Source organism: Erythrolamprus reginae, chromosome 2, assembly GCF_031021105.1.
Source record: "Erythrolamprus reginae isolate rEryReg1 chromosome 2, rEryReg1.hap1, whole genome shotgun sequence".
Taxonomy (NCBI): Eukaryota; Metazoa; Chordata; class Lepidosauria; order Squamata; family Dipsadidae; genus Erythrolamprus; species Erythrolamprus reginae.
This window is the reverse complement of record NC_091951.1, coordinates 113,625,134-113,647,884: the sequence shown is the minus strand read 5'-3', so window position 1 is coordinate 113,647,884 and position 22,751 is coordinate 113,625,134. Positions and strand designations below refer to the sequence as shown.

Here is a 22,751-nt window from a genome sequence, read left to right as displayed (position 1 = left end):
GAATTCTGGGAGTTGAAGTCTACAAGTCTTAAAGTTGCCAAGTTTGGGAACCACTATTATAGAGAATAATCAAATGACCCATGGGATGCTGTTTTGTAGGCAACAATTAATGGATGATAATCAGCTTTGACTGGATTCTGAATTCAAAACTGAGCAGATTTGGAAAGGTAGAAAAAAATCCAACTCGGAGTGAACTCCTCTGAAGGGTATCTTAGTCTTACTTTCTGGCTCTTTTTTACTGATCTGCTGATTCAAATGAGCATATTTATCCACAGAAGTGGATTTATTTCCCCAGATGTTTCCACCTCAGGAAAATCTCAAGGAAAGCAGAGTAAAGGCATTGGTGTGAGTACTTCTCTTTGACTAGTAGGCCCTATTCTTTTTAAACCATTATCCTGGATGTGTACTAGTTTTTTTCTCTGAGAAGCAAGAATCTGCATAGAGATTTTTATAGAGGCTTTGAGCATTCAGCCTTGGCTCATTGTTTGTAAAATGTTTGTCCAACTCCTGCCTCTGTCATAGCACACTCCACTGTCCTTACCTATCCATTTCCTATTGTACTTTCTGCGTCCTTGGTATCAGTGGAGCAGAACATAAAATTATTCTTTCACCGTTTTTCATTTAATCTTAACTGTCTAATTCTTGCACATAATTGTTGAAGGTTTCTTGCCTAAGGACATGTCTATATTTAGTGCAAATTCAATATAATTTGACACAAAGGAATATATAGAATATGAAAAGTGGGAGAGACCAAGCAAATCCTTCCATCTCTCAAATTTGAATCCTTCCTTCCCCCTTTCATAACAGAGGTGGAAGGGACTTTGGAGGTCTTCTAGCTAGTTCTAACCCCTGCTGAGGCAGAAAACCCTATACTGGTGATGGTGAACCTATGGCAGCCATATATACCAGCATGCAAGCCATTGCCCTAGCTTAGCTCCAGTGCACATGTGCATGTCAACCAGCTGATTTTTGGCTTGTGCGGAGACTCTGGGAGAGTGTTTTCAGCTTCTGTATGGCCTCTAGGAAACAGTGGAGGGTGTTTTTGCACTCCCTAGAGTCCAGGAAAACCTCTGGAGCCTGGGGAGGATGAAAAATGGTCCTACCAAAAATGGGGGACCCTGGGGGAGGTCATTCATGCATGTATGGGGTGTGTGTGCATGGGGGGAAATGAATTATGGATGTGGGTACATGCGTACGTGCAATCGTATGTGCAGGCACGCTTTCTACACCCAAGCAAAAAAAAAGTTCACCATCGCTGCTCTATACCATTTCAGACAAATGGTTGTCCAATCTTTCCCTCTCTCTCTTTCTTCCCTTGCATCAATCCTTCTGCAATTTTATACTTTTCTTGCCTTTATGTCATATGTAAATTGCTCACAAAAGCAAGGGTGAATTTTGATCACTGTTTCTAATTATATATGCGGCTTACATATACTGCCTTACACAAAAAGACCTTTCAAAGTTAGCCTGCAGAGTTCAGCCAGCTATGTCAAGAAATTTTTAAAAAGTTATCAGAAAAATGCTTTTAAAACGTCCAAATGTAATATCTGAAAATTTGCTTGACGCTTGGCAAACTACCGTAGTTCTTTTTGAAGGGAATGCTAGATTTCTTCCAGTTTTGCCAAAAAAGAAAAGCAGATCGTGATTGATTTCCATGAAGACGGTTATGCCAAATCACAGGTTCTTGAAATCAATTCCCAAGCTTATCAAACTCTCTTCTAAATCCTGTGGGCAGAACATATCCATAGTTGGAATCCTATTTATCTAAGTTATGTCAATCAATCAATCAATCAATCAATCAATCAGAATAGAGCTGCAAGGGACCTTGGAGGACTTCTAGTTCACAGCCCCTTTGCTTAAGCAGGAACCTTCAGTCTGCTGGGCCTTCAGCATATTTGTGGGTACGAGATTTGAAAATAAGCAGGAGTTCATCTTGTCTCTAAGACTGTTTTTTTAGAAGTACTGTTAGGATTGCCCTTGAATATTGTCTTCTACTATCTGGGTACATAAATCATAATTAATACTCAAGAGTGCCAAAGTAACTTATTATTTCTCACAGATTTTTTTCCCCTCTTTCTAAATTTAATGGCAGTTTTTAAGGTTGCATGCAAAGCAACCAGAACGATTAGAGGACTATAACATACTGTACGAAGAGCGGTTTCAGGAACTGGGCATGGCCAGTCTAGCGAAGAGAAGGACCAGGGGAGACATGATAGCAGTCTTCCAATATTTGAAAGGTTTGCCACAGAGAGGAGGGGATCAGGCTGTTTTTCAAGGCATTGAAGGCCAGACAAGGAATAATGATGGAAGTTAACCAAGGACAGATTCAAATAAGGAGAAACTTTTTATCAGTGAGAGCGATCAACCAATGAAAAAGCTTGCCTGTGAAAGTTGTGACAGCTGCAACACTTGAGATTTTCAAAGGGAAATCGGATTGCCATTTGTCCAAAATGTAGGGACCCCTGCTAGAGCAGGGGGCTGGACTAAATGAGGTTCCTTCCAACTCTATCTATCTATCTATCTATCTATCTATCTATCTATCTATCTATCTATCTATCTATCTACCTACCTACCTACCTACCTACTTACCTACCTACCTACCTACCTAGCTATCTATCATCGTGAACACCACTGGTGCCTCTCTTTTCTAAGTCATTTATTTCTTCCCCAGTGTTCTTTTATGTTCATCAGTATTTCCATCTTGTTCATTTTGCAAGCAATAAATTTCTCCACTCTCCATGTATGCAAAGTTCATTTGTGTAGGTGAACAGCTTGTGTTGCTGTGAATAACATATCACAAACTTTGAAGAAGCTCACAGTTGGAAGCAAATTGTACTTTAGCACTTTGATCATGACATGATACATGGAATTCATCCTCCTTAGATCTCAATTTCCAAATGACAGAAATTTGCCTTTCAAATTTGCCTTCAAGAATGAACCTTGAACATGTTACCAATGTTGTTGGTTTTTGTTTTGTTTTTCATTAAAGGCTGACGTCTTTGAGGTTTCAAAGCACAAATAACTAGGTATCTAAATAGACTCACTTTTAAAAGGATAATTAAAAGGAAGTTCTTCATCAAAAAACAGCATCCTACTGAGCAATGCTGGGTGCTGTAATGGAGAATATCTAAACTCCCCCCCCCACGTTTCAGTGGTGTCGCCCACTCCTATATAAATACCACATCCCACTGTACAATGTATCGCTGCAGGAAAGCGGAAATTTGCATCTGGTTCAGTCTCTCCAGCTGTTAGCAACTGAAATGTGCTTCTGAAGAATTTTGAAGACTTAGAAACATCTCCCATTTGTTTGGGTTTTTTGTTTGTTTGACAATTTGTATTTAAACATTCATGGCAATATTTACAGAATTGTTTTTCTAAAACCTTTTTTTTTTTCTTGAATGGGCATTTTTTGATGAAAAAGATAAAATGTAAATATCAAAGATATTATTAAGTACCCATAGTTTTCCTTCTATAAGGTGGCTTTATAGTTGCCAACACCCAAGAATTCCTACATTAATGATTGGTTTGTTGAATCTGGTGAGAACAATCTTCTGAAATCAATGACCTCCAGGTGCATTCGGATAGCTATTTCTGGACTTCTCCAATTAGCATCACCAATGGCAGAGAACTCATTTATAATTCCAAACCAACTAGAAGGCACTAAGTCGGGACATCTAGTATATCTGCTTTAATCAGCATCTAAATCAAAGTGAAGTGTATTTTCCAGTCTTCCTATCATAGCTGATTAACAGATGAGGACCCAGATTGTTGGGGGCAATATATTGACTCTGTAACCTGCTTAAACAGGGTTGTAAAAGCATTATGAAACGGTATGTAATTCTAAGTGCTATTGCTATTGTATAAGGCAAAACAGAAAGGCATGCACATTTCTATTAGTTTGGGATCCCAATAATTGCACAGCAGACGACTGAGAAAGAAATACATATGACATACCTATAAATCTACAATTAAGATTAAGATTTAAGATTTATTAGATGTGTATGCGGCCACTCTCCAAAGACTCCGGGTGGCTTGTTTTATGATTGTGTCCCGTTCATGTGCAATTACAGCATGAAAAAATAAAAGTATATAATTGAATCTAAAAGTTACATAACCACCTCTAGGATTTGAAAAGCTGTGGAAATCTGCAGGGAGTCTGATGTAGAAGACACATACATTCTATTTCTTAAATCAGGAAAAAGATGTTGCATTTCTAATATTACCATCTATCTAAAACTCCTGTTGTACCCTACCCTGCCCTGCCATTTATGGATTGTTGGTAATTACTTGGACAAGGCTGCAATTTTCTTGGCAAGATTTCAGAAAGGGTTTGCCTGGCAAAACACAGAATACAGAGGCCAACTCTACTTCTGATTTTACTCCATCTGCATTTTTACTGATTCCATCAAACGTTACATCCCTGCAGCAACTTGTTCTGATTTATGTTGTTAATTTCAATAATTCAATACAGATCCCTGCAATAATTATTTTATGGCCTGATAGCGTGATGTGGTTCACCTCCAGTTAAGAAGAGGGTTTTTCAATTCTTATATTTTTTTTCTCCTTTTGAAGTTTTGTAGGAAAAGAACCATTAAAACAGGTTTTTCATAGATAAATTGATGATCTGCTCTGGAAAACTACTCTGGATCATCATAAATTGATGATATACTCTGCTATACAGAGAAAAGGACTGATTAATCTCCATTTTTATTTGCAGTCACTGGCATTTTAAGAGTGTTATTTTGCATAGCAGGAAATACAGTACATGCATCAGAAGCAACAGCAAAATTGGCTGTGACCGAAGGCTATTGTAAACTTAAGCAAAAGTACGTTTATAATGCTGTTTTCATAAATCAAAGAATCGGTGGGAAGATGAATGAATCATTGGATAATTTAGTCTTAGACTAGTGAATTAACAGAGAGACAATGTCACCTCCTGCACCATTGCGTGAGTGACATTATCCTAACTATAGCTAATGGGAAAAGACATACATATGAAAAGGTTTTGTTAAACAATCATAATTAAGTTAAATTAAAATTGCCAAATGAATTATTCCAGTTTTAGGTGGGACTGATTGCAAACTATGGATTTAGACGTATAACCAGATGCTACCAATTTGAGAGAAATTAGATATAAAATTCTGTGGCATCCTATCTCCACAGACCAGTGAACGGTGATTTTACAGTTCATGATTCATTCCCTCAATATTCCTAAATACTTGGCTTTTGTGAGGAATGGGTATGTGTTTGAATTTTCCTGCCATCCACAGTCTATCCCCTCCCCACCTCAAAAACTCATATAGCTTTTCTAAATACGGCAAGTGCATATTTTTAATGCTCAGTTCTTGGTTGAGCATTTCCTTTGCAAAAAATCCTTATTTCTTTTGGATTGTGGTACATTCTGCTGCATTCTCAGCTTGCCTGGATTATTATTATCTTTATTTCATTCAGAATAGCTTTCCCCGGATGGAAAATGTTAAAACACGTTTTAAAAATAGTAATATTTTTTACACACGATAAGATGAGAATGTAACAAAAATGGTTTTGGGCAACAGCAACGCAGATTTCTACAAATTGTTATCAAGCACATCACCGTTTAAATGGATTTCCATTCCAGAGAGATTCTCTTTGAGGGAGATGGGCAGTATAGAAATATGAAATAATAAATAAATACTAAATAAAATTCAGCATTAATGTTACAGGGATTTTTTTTTTTAAAAAAATTCCCACCGTTTTTCTAGCTCAAGGTTCTGTATACAGGGGAGTTTCCCTAATTTTGTCCCCACAATACTATATGAGAGAAACTCAGGTGAGAAATTGACTATTGCAAAGTCTCAACACTCATTGAACTTGAACATTAATTTTCGTAGATCCAGGTCCAAAATCTCAATGTTTATATTCCATTGGAATGTGAGAAACAATTACCAAGCTACGTTCTTGATGAGGGCCATGTGTACATTCTGTTTTGTCTGTCTATTTATCACACTGTATACATTGCATCTATCTGAATTTGGGTATTGCAAAAATATATACAATATATACAACTTGCCTGTTGGGGAAAAAAAGGCTATCATTTATGTACTGATTTCCTGGATGTGTTGGAGAGGTCTGCAGGTAAGATATGAAAGTGGCAATTCTCTCCTTTTATTACCTTGGTGGTTTCAAGGATGAAGGGAAACTTTAAAGATGCTGTCAAAATTCTCTGGAATGGTTCACAGCACAAGAAGGAAAGGGAGGAAGAACAAACGGGTAGAGAAAACTGAACAGGTGGGCAACGGAAATACGTTATTTCATAAAGGCATGGTAACAAGCTGTCCAGATCTTAAAATAAAATATTTGTAGCATCGCTGTCTATAGCAAATACAGATTATTAATTTGACTTTAAAACACTACTATTACCAAAAAATATTGAAGTGAGATTCATAACGGTACCAGTATAAACCAATTTAGAGGTGTGTTTGATCCACGTTTTAGCAGCATGTGAGTGATGGAACTCTTGATTAATGATTTATTTTACTTTCTCTACAGATGAATACATTGGGATATATGAAATCCTTCTTCCCTCTCTGCCTTTCCGATACTTGGCCAATATTTATGTAGCCCTAACTTTAACCCATGGGAGTAACATTTATTTTTTTTAATTTTTACCTTTCCTGAATGGAGTCTTCTCCTCACTCCACATATGATTCAGTTGTTGTGCACAATCAATTATTTTTCTAATTCAATAGATCTTCAAGATAATTTTCCAGAATGTTCAACTTACTGATATCTCTTAGAATTTCTGCTTAGGGCAATACTAGAGGGAATCTTTTATAGATATAAACAGCTCTACAGAACTCTGCCTTCCATTGAACCCTTCCATTTGATCAATACCAAAGTGTGTGACATTTTCAATCAAATATTACCTAGAAACTGAAGGTAATGACCATAGAAGCACGAACTTGGCAAGAAGCTATATTTAACTGATTTCTACCTTATTTTCTAAATTAAGAACCATGGATCATTGTCCATGGATGTCTTGGTAGTATTAGTTATACGTCTGAATGCTCACTTCTGTGATCTGTTATTTGGCTTCACAATTCTGGATGCCAGAATATACTGTTATGAGTCAGTTTCCCTTTAATGAATCAACAATGCAAAACTATTTTATGTTTGTTATTGCTTAATGGCACGCACTTCACATTAGTTTTATACACACTGCAATAGCTGAATGACACCAGTGAAAGCTGTGCCGATGTTCTGAGATAGGCCCCACCATAACTGTGTCTTGCCAAAGAAATGCGATGAGACACTCAAATGCAGAACTGTTCTTAACTTCCTGAAATTGCCATTTAAAACATTGAATATTTAAGTGATTCTTTTTAAAGGAAGAATGGACCTTATTAAAGGGAAGGAATAAAAGCTCATAATTCGCAAGGGCAATTAAGCAACATCACTCTCAGTTGCAGGCAAACCACAATCAATTAAAAGTAGAGAAACAGATTAATAAACACAGATTTTAATTTGGAAAGTTTAAAATACTGTAGCTGAATAAAACAGCAACTTTTACATGTTTTCTATATTTCTGGTTTTTAAGTTGAGATATGGCTCAACTTAAGATATTTCCACCTCTCCATATACACTGCTCAAAAAAATAAAGCGAACACTTAAACAACACAATATAACTCCAAGTAAATCAAACTTCTGTGAAATCAAACTGTCCACTTAGGAAGCAATACTGATTGACAATCAATTTCATATGCTGTTGTGCACATTCAACTTTGTACAGAACAAGTATTCAATGAGAATATTTCATTCATTCAGATCTAGGATGTGTTATTTGAGTGTTCCCTTTATTTTTTTGAGCAGTGTATATAATGTAAGGTATTCTTTAGCTTGTTGCAACCCCCCCCCATTAATTCACATTTTGCATTAATTAACCTATGCCCACCTACTGATGTGTACATTTCACCAAATTCAAGATTCTGAGTAAATAGATGTGTATACAAGTACTCAGATTAGAGTACTATATTTTCTTCCAGTGTAAACACTTTAACACAATTGAGTTACTAGTTTGAGTCATTCTTTATTTCATTTTATAATTAAGTTAGCCTGTTAGGCATCAATTGAAATAGGCAATAATTCTGATTAATGATCTTTCTTCAAGATGCACTTGGACAATACAGTTTTTTGCTGTACTCCATGCATGGTAGCGATAAAAAAAATAATTTGTAGCTCGGAGTTAAACTATGGGGTCCTTCGTCTCTGAGCTTGATGGTTTTCTTGCAGACTACTGCAAGAAACTGATGATGTTACCCAGTTGAGCAATGAAACATCTACAAGAAAACCATCAAGTTCAGACAGCACCAAGGATCCCACAGTCATGCACAGTCCCTATTTTGTTTCTATTGCTTTGAATTTGTTCCTACTCTACGTAGGTTAGCAGCCTTTAAGTTATCTTTAGTTGTTCTACTATTAAAGTAGAATTTTCCCACTCATTGTGATCCCAATCAAGGTAAAAATCTCTCAGATTGTTTTCACCCAAAACGATGGAAAAAATTAAGAGGCACGGCAAGGATCATCAATTGATAGAAATGTTGATGCCTGTTAGTTTTCTGTTGATTCAAGGAGGACAGATAACATTCCAGTCCAGCAGTAGAGAAAGATATTAAGCTACAGAGTATTGTGAAATTGTGTTCAGAGATTAGAGGATGCTTCTTGGGTTTATGGGAATTTATAATAGATTTACTTTTATGCATTGTATGTAAATGTCACCATTTCAGCAATTCTGTTTCCTGAGTGCAAGCAATCGTATTCACTATAGGCAGACAACAGAAGTAGCAATATAATTATCTCAAAATAATCCAATTATACAACAAGTTTTAATAGTACTTCTTAATAACAACCAAAGCAGACACTAAGCTGGACCTTGGATTTTAGAATCTCTCTTCCTTTTTTAAACATCTTCCACTCAATTACAATATGTATATCTTAAGACAAAAGGCAAAAAATTTGGGAAAGGAGGCAGATCCCACCTTCATCAGCACAGAGTGCTTAATGGCATTATTTAAATATGTACGTCAACTAACAAATAGACCATGCAGAGATTGGCAAGAACACATCAGAGTTGGACCACATATTTTTTTTAATCAATGTAAGCTTTGCTGAATACTGAGTTGAACTGCTGAAATGTACACCCCTACTTTTAATATGCAGTCTGAAATCTGACCATACGCACCCCGATCCATACATGGATGTTGATAATAAACTGACTCGTGGAAATCCATACACATTCTTTTTATTTACATTTTTTTTGTAATCATCTTGCACATGCAGGAAAAAAATTGCACGTGTATGTGAAATAGATCTCTTTTCAGATCATGTTCAGTATTGAAGTTAGCTGTTGAAGAGAAAAATCTTCATTCGTACAGAGTTGGCTTTGTATCCCCATGGCAAATTGCATAAGAGAGTTCACGAAATCCTCCTGGTCATAAACAGAGCGTCGCTGAGACTTTCCCCACTCCCTTCTTACTGCTGAAGATTAGACAGTCTGCGTTTTCCATGGGCTCCTCGCTTCTCGCAGGGATCGGTCATAAGGGAGTGTAGCAAAAAAAGAATGTTTCAGCTGGCAGTTAATAAAAAGTACAATGATCGTGACAGCCAAGAGCAGGAGGAAGAACAGGACAACGTATGTCACCAGGTCTGGCTTATTGATTTCACCTTCTTTTAACACTCTGGCTGTGGACATGTAAAAACCTGAAGAGCTCATAGGTCTCTGGGTGCTCCCTGGGTAGGGCGTGTTGGTCTGAATGATCAGGTGGGGATCCGTTGCAGTGGTTGAATTGAGAAGTTCTCCATACATTTTCCTCTTTAAATATTTTCCCCTGTGGCTTATCCAGGAACACAGCTTCGGATTTGTGCGTGCATGCATGCAGATCCGTTACAGGGCAAAGAAAAGGTTTTCCTCTAGATAAGCGAGAGCTGCATTCAGAATTAAAAAGAAGGTTGGGTCCTTCCCTTAAAAAGTGTTATTCAAGAATGACATCAATGGCACCAGCCATATAGGGATGTTTTTCAGCCCAGAAGAACTAAGGAGTTTCTGTCCTGGCCCTTTGCCAATGCCGTTTTGTTTTGCTCGGATTTTCCGGTTGCATGGAGAAACAGAAGGGTCCTAAAAGTTGGGAACTTTGGACCAGCAATTTCGGTTTGCTCTGGAAAAGGAATCCCGGATCCCTTTCTGAAGGATAAGATCCCCCAACACAAAAAACCAAGCAAAGAAAGCAAAGAGAAAAACAGGGTTGGCAGGCGGTCACTCACTTGCTTGGAAGGCAAACCAATCCGCCAGGTTTTTGCGAAGGAGAGGCGCCCCTGTCTCCAAGGCTGGGGGAATTCACGTCCACCAAAAGGCACCCCGGCTTCCTTGCCGTTTGGCTGAGTCTCCAGAGGCGAGCCCCGCTTTTCTTCTGAAACGACCCCCTTTCCGTCGCATTAGTGGACTCCAGCTTTCCGGCGGCTCTGCTGGAAGGGAAGCCCGGCGCTCAAGAGCTGCTTTCTCCTCCGAGGGCTGGACGAGCCAGAGGAGGTCGAGAGAGACAGAGAAGGCGGGGGGGGGGGGAAGGTTGGTGGGGATCGACCTCTTCAAGGTCCCAGTGTGACACCCCTTTTCCCTCCCCCTCTCCCTCCTCAGCAGAAGCTGCAGCAGCGAGACTTCACCCTCTGGCGTGGCTCAGCGGAGAAGGGTTGCAGGTGGCAGCGTCGCCTCTTTCGCTCGCTCGTGACATCTTTTGCAGGACGCGGCGGCGAGAGGGGACGGCGGGCGAGATCAATAAATCCCCGAGGGCTGTGCCTTCCAGAGTGGAGCCGGAAGGGGGGGGGGAAGCCACCAGCTTCCCTGAATCCCAGATAAACTGCGTCGGAGACTTCGTCTCCCCTCTTTAGACGTGGCTTCTAGGCACGGGACCCCCTGCTAGCCAAAGAGACCAAACCCACTTTCTCTCTTTCCCGCGGATCCCAGTGCTCTTTGCAATTGACTGTGTAAATATATCTCTCTCTCCCTCTCCCTCCCTCCCTCCCAGTGCCATCAGGTTGTGTTAAGCACTGCAGCGGTAGTCCAGACCGATGGAAACAGTGGATTGTGGAGCAAGACAGAACTCCGGGAAAAGATCCCTCGCGGAAGGGAGAACAAAGCCCTTCGCCACTGCCACCACCCTTCTCGTCGTGGTAGCCTTCTCCAAAGGTGTCCTCCCGGGGATGCTAAAATGACACCCTTCGGAAAACCCAGATCAAGGAAGAAGTTTCGCGCTATGGAACTGAGACTCGAGCTGGCTCCACAATTAACTGGTGGACGGTGGGCAAAAAGAAGGAAGTAGCTCGTCTTGGATCAAGGACCGCACCAAGACTTGGCACCGCTTGGGTGTGCTTGGGGAGAGTTTCGAGGTTCCAAAGGGAAGGAATGAATCTGTAAACGGGATAGGGTGTCTTTGACTTCCTAAAGGCCAACAGCTCTTGTCAAAGGAAAATACACCCCCCCCCCCAAAAAAAAACCCCAAATTATTCTTCCAGTTTCCTCTGCTTATTTTATACCCCTGGATCAAATAATTTGTCCCTAAGAAGAAAAGGGAAGTCAAGGAAGGAGGGAGGGAGGGAGGAAGGAAGGAAGGGTTTCCACCCTGACTCATGGCTCGATAAATCTCAAATAATAACTAATTCTGCTAAACATCTTAGTTCTTGTTGTTGTTTTGCCCACATTGACCCAGTGATCTTAATGAGAACCATCCAGAGTAGGATGACATGACTGTCCATGTGAAATGATGATGTTCGTCCATTGTGTTCGAAGAGGACCTTGACATCTAATGGGTTGTGGGCTGTGCGCGATGTGTCTGCAGGTGGCTGGCAAGGCCTATACGGGCACGAAATGTTCTGCCACGTGTTGGGCAGACGTGTGGGCACCATTGTCACAGCTTTTGCAGCTCTGGCTGTGTGGAGTGTTTGCTTCTCTTCTGCTCTTCAGATGTCTGACAGTGAAATAATGCCTTCCTTAAGGCTCTGAAAGGCATCCAGAGCAGAGCTGAGACTTTAGGCATGGTTTTCTCACTCATTTTAGAAGAAATGTGAATTAAATAAGGTGGAGCAAATAAAGGAAAGATGAATGGAAAACTGGGATAACGTAGAGAGGTTAGAAGACTGAGTGTAGAAATTCTCAATTTGAATCTTAACTGATTGCTGACTCATCAGGTATGTCAGAAGACTCAATGTGCTGTCTTATATCTTATATGTTATAGACAAGGTGACCACTGACATCACATTACACACCACATTGAGTTTTTTTCTACTCTGTTCCCCTCTATTATTATTATTATTATTATTATTATTATTATTATTATTATTATTAATTGGATTTATATGCCGCCCCTCTCCGAAAACCTGGGGCGGCTAACAGCAATCATAAACAGTGTACAATAATAATCCAATACTAAAAGCGAATTAAAAAACCCCTTAATATAAAAAACCAAACATACATACAAACATACCATGCATACAATTGTAAAGGCCTAGGGGGAGAAGGAATCTTAATTCCCCCATGCCTGGCGGCAGAGGTGGGTTTTAAGTAGCTTACGAAAGGCAAGGAGGGTGGGGGCAATTCTAATCTCTGGGGGGAGTTGGTTCCTGAGGGCCGGGGCCGCCACAGAGAAGGCTCTTCCCCTGGGTCCCACCAAGCGGCATAGTTTAGTTGACGGGACCTGGAGAAGACCCACTCTGTGGGACCTAACTGGTCGCTGGGTGCCATGAAGGGCTTTATAGGTCATAACCAACACTTTGAATTGTGACCGGAAACTGATTGGCAACCAATGCAGACTGCGGAGTGTTGGTGTGACATGGGCATATTTAGGGAAGCCCATGATTGCTCTCGCAGCTGCATTCTGCACGATCTGAAGTTTCCGAACACTTTTCAAAGGTAGCCCCATGTAGAGAGTGTTACAGCAGCCTTCTTTGGCATTCTCCTAGCAGAAGTGATGAATCATAGTTACCATGTCTTTGTCTAAATAATAATAAATAACAATAAAACTCACTATGTAGTATCTTTAGGGCCATTATAGTCCATTCTTCAACTCCACTTCATATGATTCCACCACACAGCATTACTATCAAGAATATAACATACAAGAGACATATTTCCAAGGGCTTTCATCGTTGAATAATGCTGGACTTTATTTACTTAAACTTAATGTATCCTGCTTTCCAGCACAAGCAGTGTATGAAGCACAGTTTACAAATGAAGAGGGCCTGTTGTCAGGCTTCCAAATTAAAAGACTCAGCACCAGAGGCATCAAGATTGAATACAAGAAAGGCACAAGCAAATTCAGAGTCTTGCAAAGGTGGAAGCAGGTCAATTTAAAGAAGTCCAAATTTATATGGCTACCTATCTTACAACAAATGATTCAGGGCAGTGTCCAAAAATCAACTAAAATAACAAACATATAAAAATATTAAATATTAAAATATTATTAACAATTAAACTATACAAACCACAAGGAACATGGAGAAAGTGAACATAATCAACTATAATCAACAATATAATCAACAAACATAATCAAACATAATCAACAATAGTGGAGCTTGTGACTCCAGATGTTAAGCTCCAAATATCAAGAAAAACACTTTGAGATACCGTACTTCAAAACAGCTTCCTTTGAAAGTGGCAAGAACTCTGATAGACAGAGTTCTTGCCAGACTAAAGCACACTACTCACAACATTAAACACACATTCTAAGAACTTCTGGGAAAGAGGCATTTTAACCATCTTCCTCCATATGAAACAAAACTTTACAGTTTCTTGCTTGTCTGCAATACAACCCCTCCCCTCCTGGGAATCCTGACTACATTCCACCACACCATACCCAAAGCCAGATCTTGACAGACTTCCAGAACATTAATAGGGATAGAACTAATTTCATTTGGAGTGAGGAAAATGTTCCATTAGGCAGTATCACAGCAAAGAAGTCTCCTCTCCTGTGAGTTCTCTCACAGACAGGACCCACAACATACCTTCTCTGCCACATCTGAAGGGGTGGAGTGATGTAATTAGGGAATCCCTCAGGGAATCCAGTCCCATGGAGCTTAAAGCTTAAAAGCAACACCTTGAATTGGACCTGGAAGCAAACTGGCTGCCAATGCAGCTTGTGGAGCAGAGGTATAACATTTGCTGTTCTAGATTGTGCATAAGTGGAAGCTTCCACATATTCTTCAAAGTCAGTATACCGTACAGCACACTATGGTAGTCCAATCTAGAGGTGGCTAAGGCAAAAGTGACTGTGAACACTCCTGATCCAGGAATGGATGCAATTATGCCACACAATGATCCAAATTACTTAATCTATTCTCAGGTGGAGCAGGTTTAGGTTGTGCAGGAACATGAAAAGGTACAAAAGAATAGGAAATCACATTGCATGCATACAATGCCCTAATCATGTATTTGAGCCTCTTTGCCATGAGGGATGAGTTGCTGCTGCTGCTGCAGCTGTTCTTCTTCTTCTTCTTCTTCTTCTTCTTCTTCTTCTTCTTCTTCTTCTTCTTCTTCTTCCTTCTTCTTCTTCTTCTTCTTCTTCTTCTTCTTCTACTACTACTTCTCCTCCTCCTCCTCCTCCTCTGTTCTTCTCCTCCGATGTCTGGCTGGCTGGCTAGAAAAGCTGATAGATAGATAGATAGATAGATAGATAGATAGATAGATAGATAGATAGATAGATAGATAGATAGAAAGGCAGGCAGACAGACAGATTCATTCATTCATTCATTCATTCATTCATTCATTCATTCATTCATTCATTTATTCAACTTCTATGCCGCCCACTCCCAAAGGATTCAGGGCGGCTTACAACAACAATAAAAATGCAATATAAATAGATAAAAAATGATAGAAAGAAGTCAAACATTATCTAAGACTAAAACATTATTTAAAACTAAAACCCCATGAAAAAAAGGTATTATAAAAAAGACAGTCATAATCATATACATGCACACCATTCATACAGTTGGCCATCAAAGATGTGGGGTTCTTCTCATGGAAGGAGGGAATAGGCCTCCTCGAGGTTCCAGTAAGACACCCCCCTTTTCTCTCCCTCCCCTCCTTTCTGTATGGATAACTACTACAGATATAAACTTAAAGCAGCATTCTGGGGGGGGGGGATTGAAGAGGGGCAGGTGTCTAAAGTCAAGACAGCAGATATGACTATGCAGTTAAAGCCTATGTGCTGCATATTATAAAGAGGTGAGATTTAGTTATATGGCCAGCATTTCCCCCTTTTCTGACATCCCTCCATGCCATGTTGTGAAACTCTTCTCAGTTAAAAGTTTGTGGGTTGTTTCCCAAGAATAGGAAGGAAAAATTGTCTTTCTGTAAGAAGAAAGTTGATGACCCCAAGCTTTTGGAAGACTTGCTTTCATTGTATCTCCCTCCCGAATAAAATTGTGTAATGTTGATACAATGGTGAGCATGCACATTCAATAATGTTTCCTTCCTCATCATAGTAAACTGTGTGGGTAAAGCATCCATAACCAGCCACTAATTCTGTCATTTGCTGGCCCAGCTTTCTGCTTTCTGGTCCCATGTGCTTCACTTGCCCTGTAGCTATAACAATTTAGACATAATCAGTTTAGAGCAGGAACTGCTAATTGTTGAGCCTTAGCTACTAAATCTTGTTTGGTGATAAAAGCCGCATTAAATTACAGCTACCCTGTCTGTATGATATACTATTATAGCAGCAGTGGGTTCTAAAACCCATTGCCACATGTTCGTGCAAAGCTTATGCACATGCACAAAAGTGTCCTGGGTGGGTGGGCAGAACCACCTCCACTACCAGTTTGCAGAACCAGGCTGAACTGGGAGCAACTCACCGCTGTATTAAACTCTTTCTGGCATATCCTTAGCAAAGAGCTATTTATGAGAATATAGGAGATGATACGAAGTATTCATGTTTGTCAGGCATAATTTGGACCAAAGTCAATAAATCCCATCTTAATTTGAGTAATAGTTTTATTTTTGAAAGCCCATCTTTCATTGCCTTTTTATTAATTTAGCAGAAGATTGGATATAAGAGTGAAAATTGTGCTTATGTTTTCAGAGTCTAGTAGGCCCTATTGTTTGAATGCAGTTCATTTCTTAGCTAATATTGGTCCACAGTGTTGTCTCTGGCTGTATACAAAAGACTCAATTTAAAACCTGCCGAATTTTCTCCCATGTGATACAACAATTCAGGTGCCTTTGGAAGGAGATTCTAATTTTAGTGGCTATTTGTCAGTTCCAAGATGAGAAGCAGATTTTGAGCTTTGATGGAAGTATCGCTTCAACTTGAGCCATCGGTCTTTTTGCTTGAGTAATTGAAATACCACAATTACTTGCATGCACACTTCAGATGAGAAATATATTTTTGAAGTATTCTGGCCTCTAAGCCAGATATAAGGTTCAAGATATAGCAAAGCAAAAATATAAGATCGTAATCTTCTCACTAGGGACATCCAACATTTATTGGCACTATTATATTTTCCAGGAGAATAACAGTCTTCAGTTGGCAAGACTTAATGGCTTTGGGTTTTTTTTGGGGGGGGGGGTCTGCTGATTTTAGGACTAATCCATTTTTGGTGCAGGATGGGGTTGCACTGCCTCAGACAGACCTAATTGTAATCTTGGGGGCGGGGCTGTTCCTTCTAGACTCACAACTTTTGCTTTAAGAACAGGTGGCAGACATGCCTCGGGAGGGGGCTTTGCATAGCTTTGTCTTGTGTGCCAATTATCCTGCTCCTGGACGGGGAGACTCTGCTCAGAATCACTCATGAGATTGGACTACTATAATGTACTCTACATAGGACTACCCAAGGATTGGCTTCTGGTTTACCTTGCTGCCAGTTCGCTCCTTGTTGTGTTGTATGGGCATGCATGCAGAGATGGGCCTGATCCGGAATGGTGGGCAACGTGGTTCCAGTGGCAGCAATGGAGCGTGTAGCCTAGCTCCATTGCTGCCGCTGGGCATGCATGCCATGCACATGCAACTGACACTTACTTACTTACTTACTTACTTACTTACTTACTTACTTACTTACTTACTTACTTACTTAATTAGATTTGTATGCCGCCCCTCTCCAAAGACTTCCCCCAACCTCTGCCTGGCCTGCCCTGCCACGAGCACTTCCCCCAACCAGGGCAGGACAGGTGCGTTTGAGGCAGGACAGAGCAGGTGGAGGTCGGCAGAAGGCAGTGCTCACGGCAGGGCAGGCCAAGTGGCAATCGGGTGAAGGCAACGCTTGTGGCAGGGCAGGGCAGTCGGAGGTCGAGGGAAGGCAGCACTTGTGGCAGGGCAAGGCAGGCCAGATGGAGATCGGGGGAAGGCAGCACTCGTGGCTGGGCAGGGCAGGCAGCAAGCAAGGGGTAACTTACCTGTTTTCAGCTTTTTCAGCCTTTTGCTGCTGGTTCTAGCGACTCAGGCGCCAAAGTTACTATCAGTTCCATAGAATTGGTGTGAACCAGGGGAAACCCACCTCTAGGGCTGCCCTTAAAACTTTGGGAAGCTTCAAATGGTACAGAATGCAATGGCATGGACAGTTTTGTGCAGTGATGGGCTACCAAATGTTTTACTACCACATTGTGGGCATGGCTTATTCATTTTGTTTCAATATCTTTCAGTGAAAATTGGGTGCTCTTGGGTGGAACTCCAAATTTTGCTACTGGTACTGCGTACCTGACCATACCCATAGGAGACCATCACTGGTTTTGTGTGTTCTTGGAACAGCACATATAAATTAATAATAATAATAATAATAATAATAATAATAATAATAATAATGATGATGATGATGATGATGATCAGCATCAGCATTATTATTATTATTATTATTATTATTATTATTATTATTATTTATTAGATTTGTATGCTGCCCCTCTCCGAAGACTTGGGGCGGCTCACAACAATAATTCTGCTCCATGAGCTGGTCTGACTGCCATTTTGTATTTCGATCCACTTTATGGTTGTAGTTTTAATAATGAACACCCTTCATATCAACGGTCTGGATTATTTGAGAGATTACCTCTCCACAATTACATCAACCTTCCCATTACATCTGGCAGAGAAAGAAAGCATGCTGCAGGTACCATCTGCTAGGGACATATATTTGATGAGTCTCAGGAGGTGAGCCTCCTGTGCTGTGCTGTCTGCCTTATGGTAGATTCTCCTCCCATGCCTGCAAGTCAGATTAAGCTCCATCTCTGCTAATGTACTGGTCGTCCCTCAAGACCCAGCTAGGTCATTAGGCTGGGAATCCAAGAGAACCAGTGTCATTCTAAGTTGGCTCTGCTATTGCGGTTAATCGATTCACCGACTCTGTGTGGTTTGCGGTTTGTATTTTTAAATTTTTAATAACAATCATTTTACATTTTGATGATTGTTTCTATATTTTTTTTTTGTTTTGCTTGATTGTTCTATGTGGCCCAGTGGCCCTTCTTGTCAGATGGGCATCTATATTAACTTGACAAATAAATAAATAAGTAATGTTAAGGATTTACCCAATTGAATGCAGTTTCTGGATCTAGCAGATGGAAAAGTATCATAAATTCCATAAGCACATGGGACCAGCAGAGAATACTCAATTAATCATTTATTCATTTAGTTCGCATTCCAATTCACAGCAGTGAATCCTGTTGAACACAGTGAGATTCACTTCTGGACATAAATGCATAGCCTAGTAGTTAGGAAGCTAGTTAGTTAACCATGGAAGGCTGCCTGGGTAGAAAAAGGAGCTATAAATAACAGACTCTTGGAAAGCATCCATGAAATATCTAGTAAATGGTTTCTCTTTATGCAGCCAAATATCCCAGCCAGTCCATATTTGGAGAGCTATTCGAGGAAGTTGCAGGTGAAGACAGGTGTAGGAGCCATCTATTATTGGATGCCACTTAAATACAATAACATTATAAAGGAAATTACCATATTTCGGGAATTCCACAAAAATCTACTGGAATACAACAAACAACAAAGCAAGATTGGGGCCAATTTTTAATATAACATCTGGGAATATGGAAATTCTGTTTACACTAATTTAACTTAAGGAGGGAGGTGCTTATGATGGAACAAAATGTGGTACCTCTTCTCTATATAGACCCCCAGCTCCTTCTCTCCTCATACACACACAAATAATCAGCACAGCTGCTCCAGAATCCCCACTGCTCAGGAAAATAGAAAGCACAACATAATATACAGCATTGGCTGAAAATGTGTTTAATATTTAATTAACTTTAGTTTGCTGAACATTTCAGTGTTGTTTTTACTGTCCTGGTTTTAACCTGGTGCCTGTTTACCTGCCTTTTGTAATTTTAAGCTGTTTTGATGTGGGCTTTTGAGACTCTAACAGTTTTTAATTTTATTTCCTATGACCCCTTGAGATGGTCAGGATTATAATGGATTTTAATGGAAGGTTGGTAATGATAAATGATAATTAATAAAATGCATTTATTTATCCTTTCCAACATACAGTAGTGGCCAAAATTGTGGAAACCTTTTTGGGAAAAGTGTACAGTATTTTAGAGGTCACAATTCAAAGTGTTGCTAATGACCTTTAAAGCCCTATATGGCATTGGACCAGATTACCTCCAGAACCGCCTGCTACCACACGAATCCCAGCAACCGATAAAGTCCCACAGAATTGGCCTTCTCCAGGTCCCGTCAACTAAACAATGTTGTTTGGCGGGCCCCAGGGGAAGAACCTTCTCTTTGGTGGCCCCAGCCCTCTGGAACCAACTCCCTCCGGAGATTAGAATTGCCCCCACCCTCCCTGTCTTTCGTAAACTACTCAAGACTCATTTATACCACCAGGCATGGGGGAGTTGAGATATTCCTTCCCCCTAGGCCATTACAAGTTATGCATGGTATGTTTGTGTGTATGTTTGGTTTTATAAATAAGGGTTTTTAGTTGTTTTATTATTGGATTGTCACATGTTGTTTTTATCATTGTTGTTAGCAGCCCCGAGTCTATGGAGAGGGGTGGCATACAAATCCAATAAATTATTATTATTATTATTATTATTATTATTATTATTATTATTATTATTATAATAGGTTTGGTGGCTAATAACACCACTTTTTTTTAGTTAGTATCATAAAATTATATATCAATAGAAAGATAATTTAATCACGAATGTAATGCTATTAGAACAGCAGTTATAAAAAAGAAAAGTGAAACACATAGAAAAAATGAGATACGCAAAAATTATCACCATGTCAGTTAATGCTTAGTTAGGTAACCTTTAGCATGAATTGCAGCCTTACAATGTCTTCCCATGGAGCGAACCAAGTCTTTTAGTTCTGCAGCTATTTAATTTAATTTATTAGATTTGTATGTTGCCCCTCTCCCTGGACTATTAAAATGTGAAACCAAGATTTAATGTTTGCTTCTATTAACTGAGGGGTTTTTTTGCTGGGTTGCTTCCGATTAACAAGTTTTTTTAGTCAGTTTAATAGGTTTTTAATTGGGTTAAGGTTTGGGCTATTCCAAGGCTATTCCAGCAGTAGAATATGATTACCTTGAAACCACTTTTTGCACATAGAAGCAACATGACATGGAGCTGAATCCTGTTGAAATACAAATGCTTCATTGTCTTGAAAAAGATCATGTGTGGAAAGCTTCAGTTTGAGCTCAAGTATTTCATTAATGTATTTTTGGCCAGTTCTATTTCCATTAATCACACAAATTCTTCCCATACCTTTTGATGTCATACAACCCCAGATCATAACACTGACTGGGTATTTCACAGTACATGTAATGCAATCAGGATGCAAATCTTCTCCGATTCTTCTCTCTACATATTTTATGCCACTACCGAACGGGGAGATCTTGGTTTCATCACTCCAAATAACACTGTCCCATTGTTCTTCTGTCCAGGTAACATGGGTTTTAGGCCAGTTTAGTCTTTTCAACCTTTGATTGAGAGATGAAAGTGGCTTTTTTCGTAGAATTTAACAGACCTAGCACTCATCTTCACATTGCATTGGCCCATTTCATCTTGTATACACCCAGATAATTTTCTTTTGTCGCCTAGGCAGAGTCTCTTAATTCTTCTATCATCACTTGCTGTTGTGCACATTTCCCGCCTTTATCAGTGTGGTTTTGTACTGACCGAGTCTCCTTATACCTCTTCAAAAACCTAGAAATGCCACCTTTGGTTAAATTTCCACCAATTTTTCTTCTAATTTTATTTATTTATTTATTTATTTTGTTTATTTATTTATTTATTTATTTATTTATTTATTTTGTCTATCTATCTATCTATCTATCTATCTATCTATCTATCTATCTATCTATCTATCTATCTGTATGCCGCCCCTCTCCATAGACTCGGGGCGGCTAACAACAGTAGTAAACAGCAACCAATGCAGACTGCGTAGTGTTGGTGTAACATGGGCATACCTGGGGAAACCCATGATTGCTCTCGCAGCTGCATTCTGCACGATCTGAAGTTTCCGAACTTCAGTTTCACGATCTGAAGTTTCCGAACTTTTCAAAGGTAGCCCCATGTAGAGAGCATTACAGTAGTCGAGCCTCGAGGTAATGAGTGACTGTGAGCAGTGATTCTCAGTCCAAATAGGGCCGCAACTGGTGCACCAGGCGAACCTGGGCAAATGCCCCCCTTGCCACAGCTGAAAGATGTTTCTCCAATATGAGCTGTAGATCGAGGAGGATGCCCAAGTTGCGGACCCTCTCTGAGGGGGTCAATGTTCTTCCCCCCCCCCAGGGTGATGGATGGACAGATGGAACTGTCCCTGGGAGGAAAAACCCACAGCCACTCCATCTTATCCGGTTCAGTTTGAGTCTGTTGACACCCATCCAGACCCCAACAGCCTCCAGGCACCGGCACATCACATCATTTTTTATAACTGTAGTCTTCTTCACTTAATAATACTATTTTACATTGCTTTCTGGGCAATCAGTCAACTCTTTGCACCATTACTTGAATTTTATTCTGTTTTACAAGCTCACTAAATGAAAGAAGACAAAAAATCCTCTCAACCAATTTGATAGTGATCACATAACTCGCTGACAAATGTCCTCCTCTCAGCTTCAATACATGACATCAATAAATAAATCCTACTATGATCTGATTGGCTCATTGCCAAAATAAGCTGACCCCTGTTTGGCTCTCTAAACACTCATGTTCGTTGGCTACAATCAGATGAAGAAGAACTACCTGATATCAACCATGCCCACAGTGTGGTAGTAAAAAATTCGATAGCCCTTCATTGATTACATGTACTATGAAATACCCAATCAGTATTATGATCTGTGCTTGTATGACATCAAAAGGTGTGGGCAAAATTTGTGTGATTAATGGAAATACAAATGGCCCCAAAATATATTAATGACAAGCCCAAACTGGACCCTTCCACACATGATCTTTTTCAAGACAATGAAGTATTTGTATTTCAACATGCAGAGCCTTCATCTTAAAACCATGAGAAATGAAAATTTAAGGTGCTAGATATAACTTATTAAAGCCCTTTGTATCATAGGGCCTGTTGTGGTTGGCTCTGGGCCAGCTCCTGCCCCAAGGACTGTGGGGGGTGGATGTGGGTGAATCCTCCCAGTGTCAGAGTCCAGTTTTACTGTCGACTGCTTTTGACAGCGAAGCATCTGTAGCTTTTAGTGAAAGTGAAATGGGATCCTCAGAGAGGGTAATGGCAGACAGCCCATTAGATAGTCGCCCTGTGAGTGATTCATCATCGTTATCATCACTG

The 22,751-nt window shown here is 39.9% G+C and overlaps 1 protein-coding gene across 1 annotated transcript; it reads right to left on the bottom strand.

Annotated features, from left to right (window-relative positions):
* Positions 1-9,342: 9,342 nt before the first annotated feature.
* SMIM32 (small integral membrane protein 32) lies at positions 9,343-10,548 on the bottom strand. The gene has a single exon (XM_070735861.1). The coding sequence runs from the start codon at positions 9,908-9,910 to the stop codon at positions 9,521-9,523; it is 390 nt and encodes a 129-aa protein (XP_070591962.1). The 5' UTR covers positions 9,911-10,548; the 3' UTR covers positions 9,343-9,520.
* Between the last annotated feature and the right edge of the window lie 12,203 nt (positions 10,549-22,751).

Bases quoted from the DNA above. Each gene is read 5' to 3' on its own strand.
- SMIM32 (XM_070735861.1), bottom strand. From the start codon at position 9,910: ATGCATGCACGCACAAATCCGAAGCTGTGTTCCTGGATAAGCCACAGG.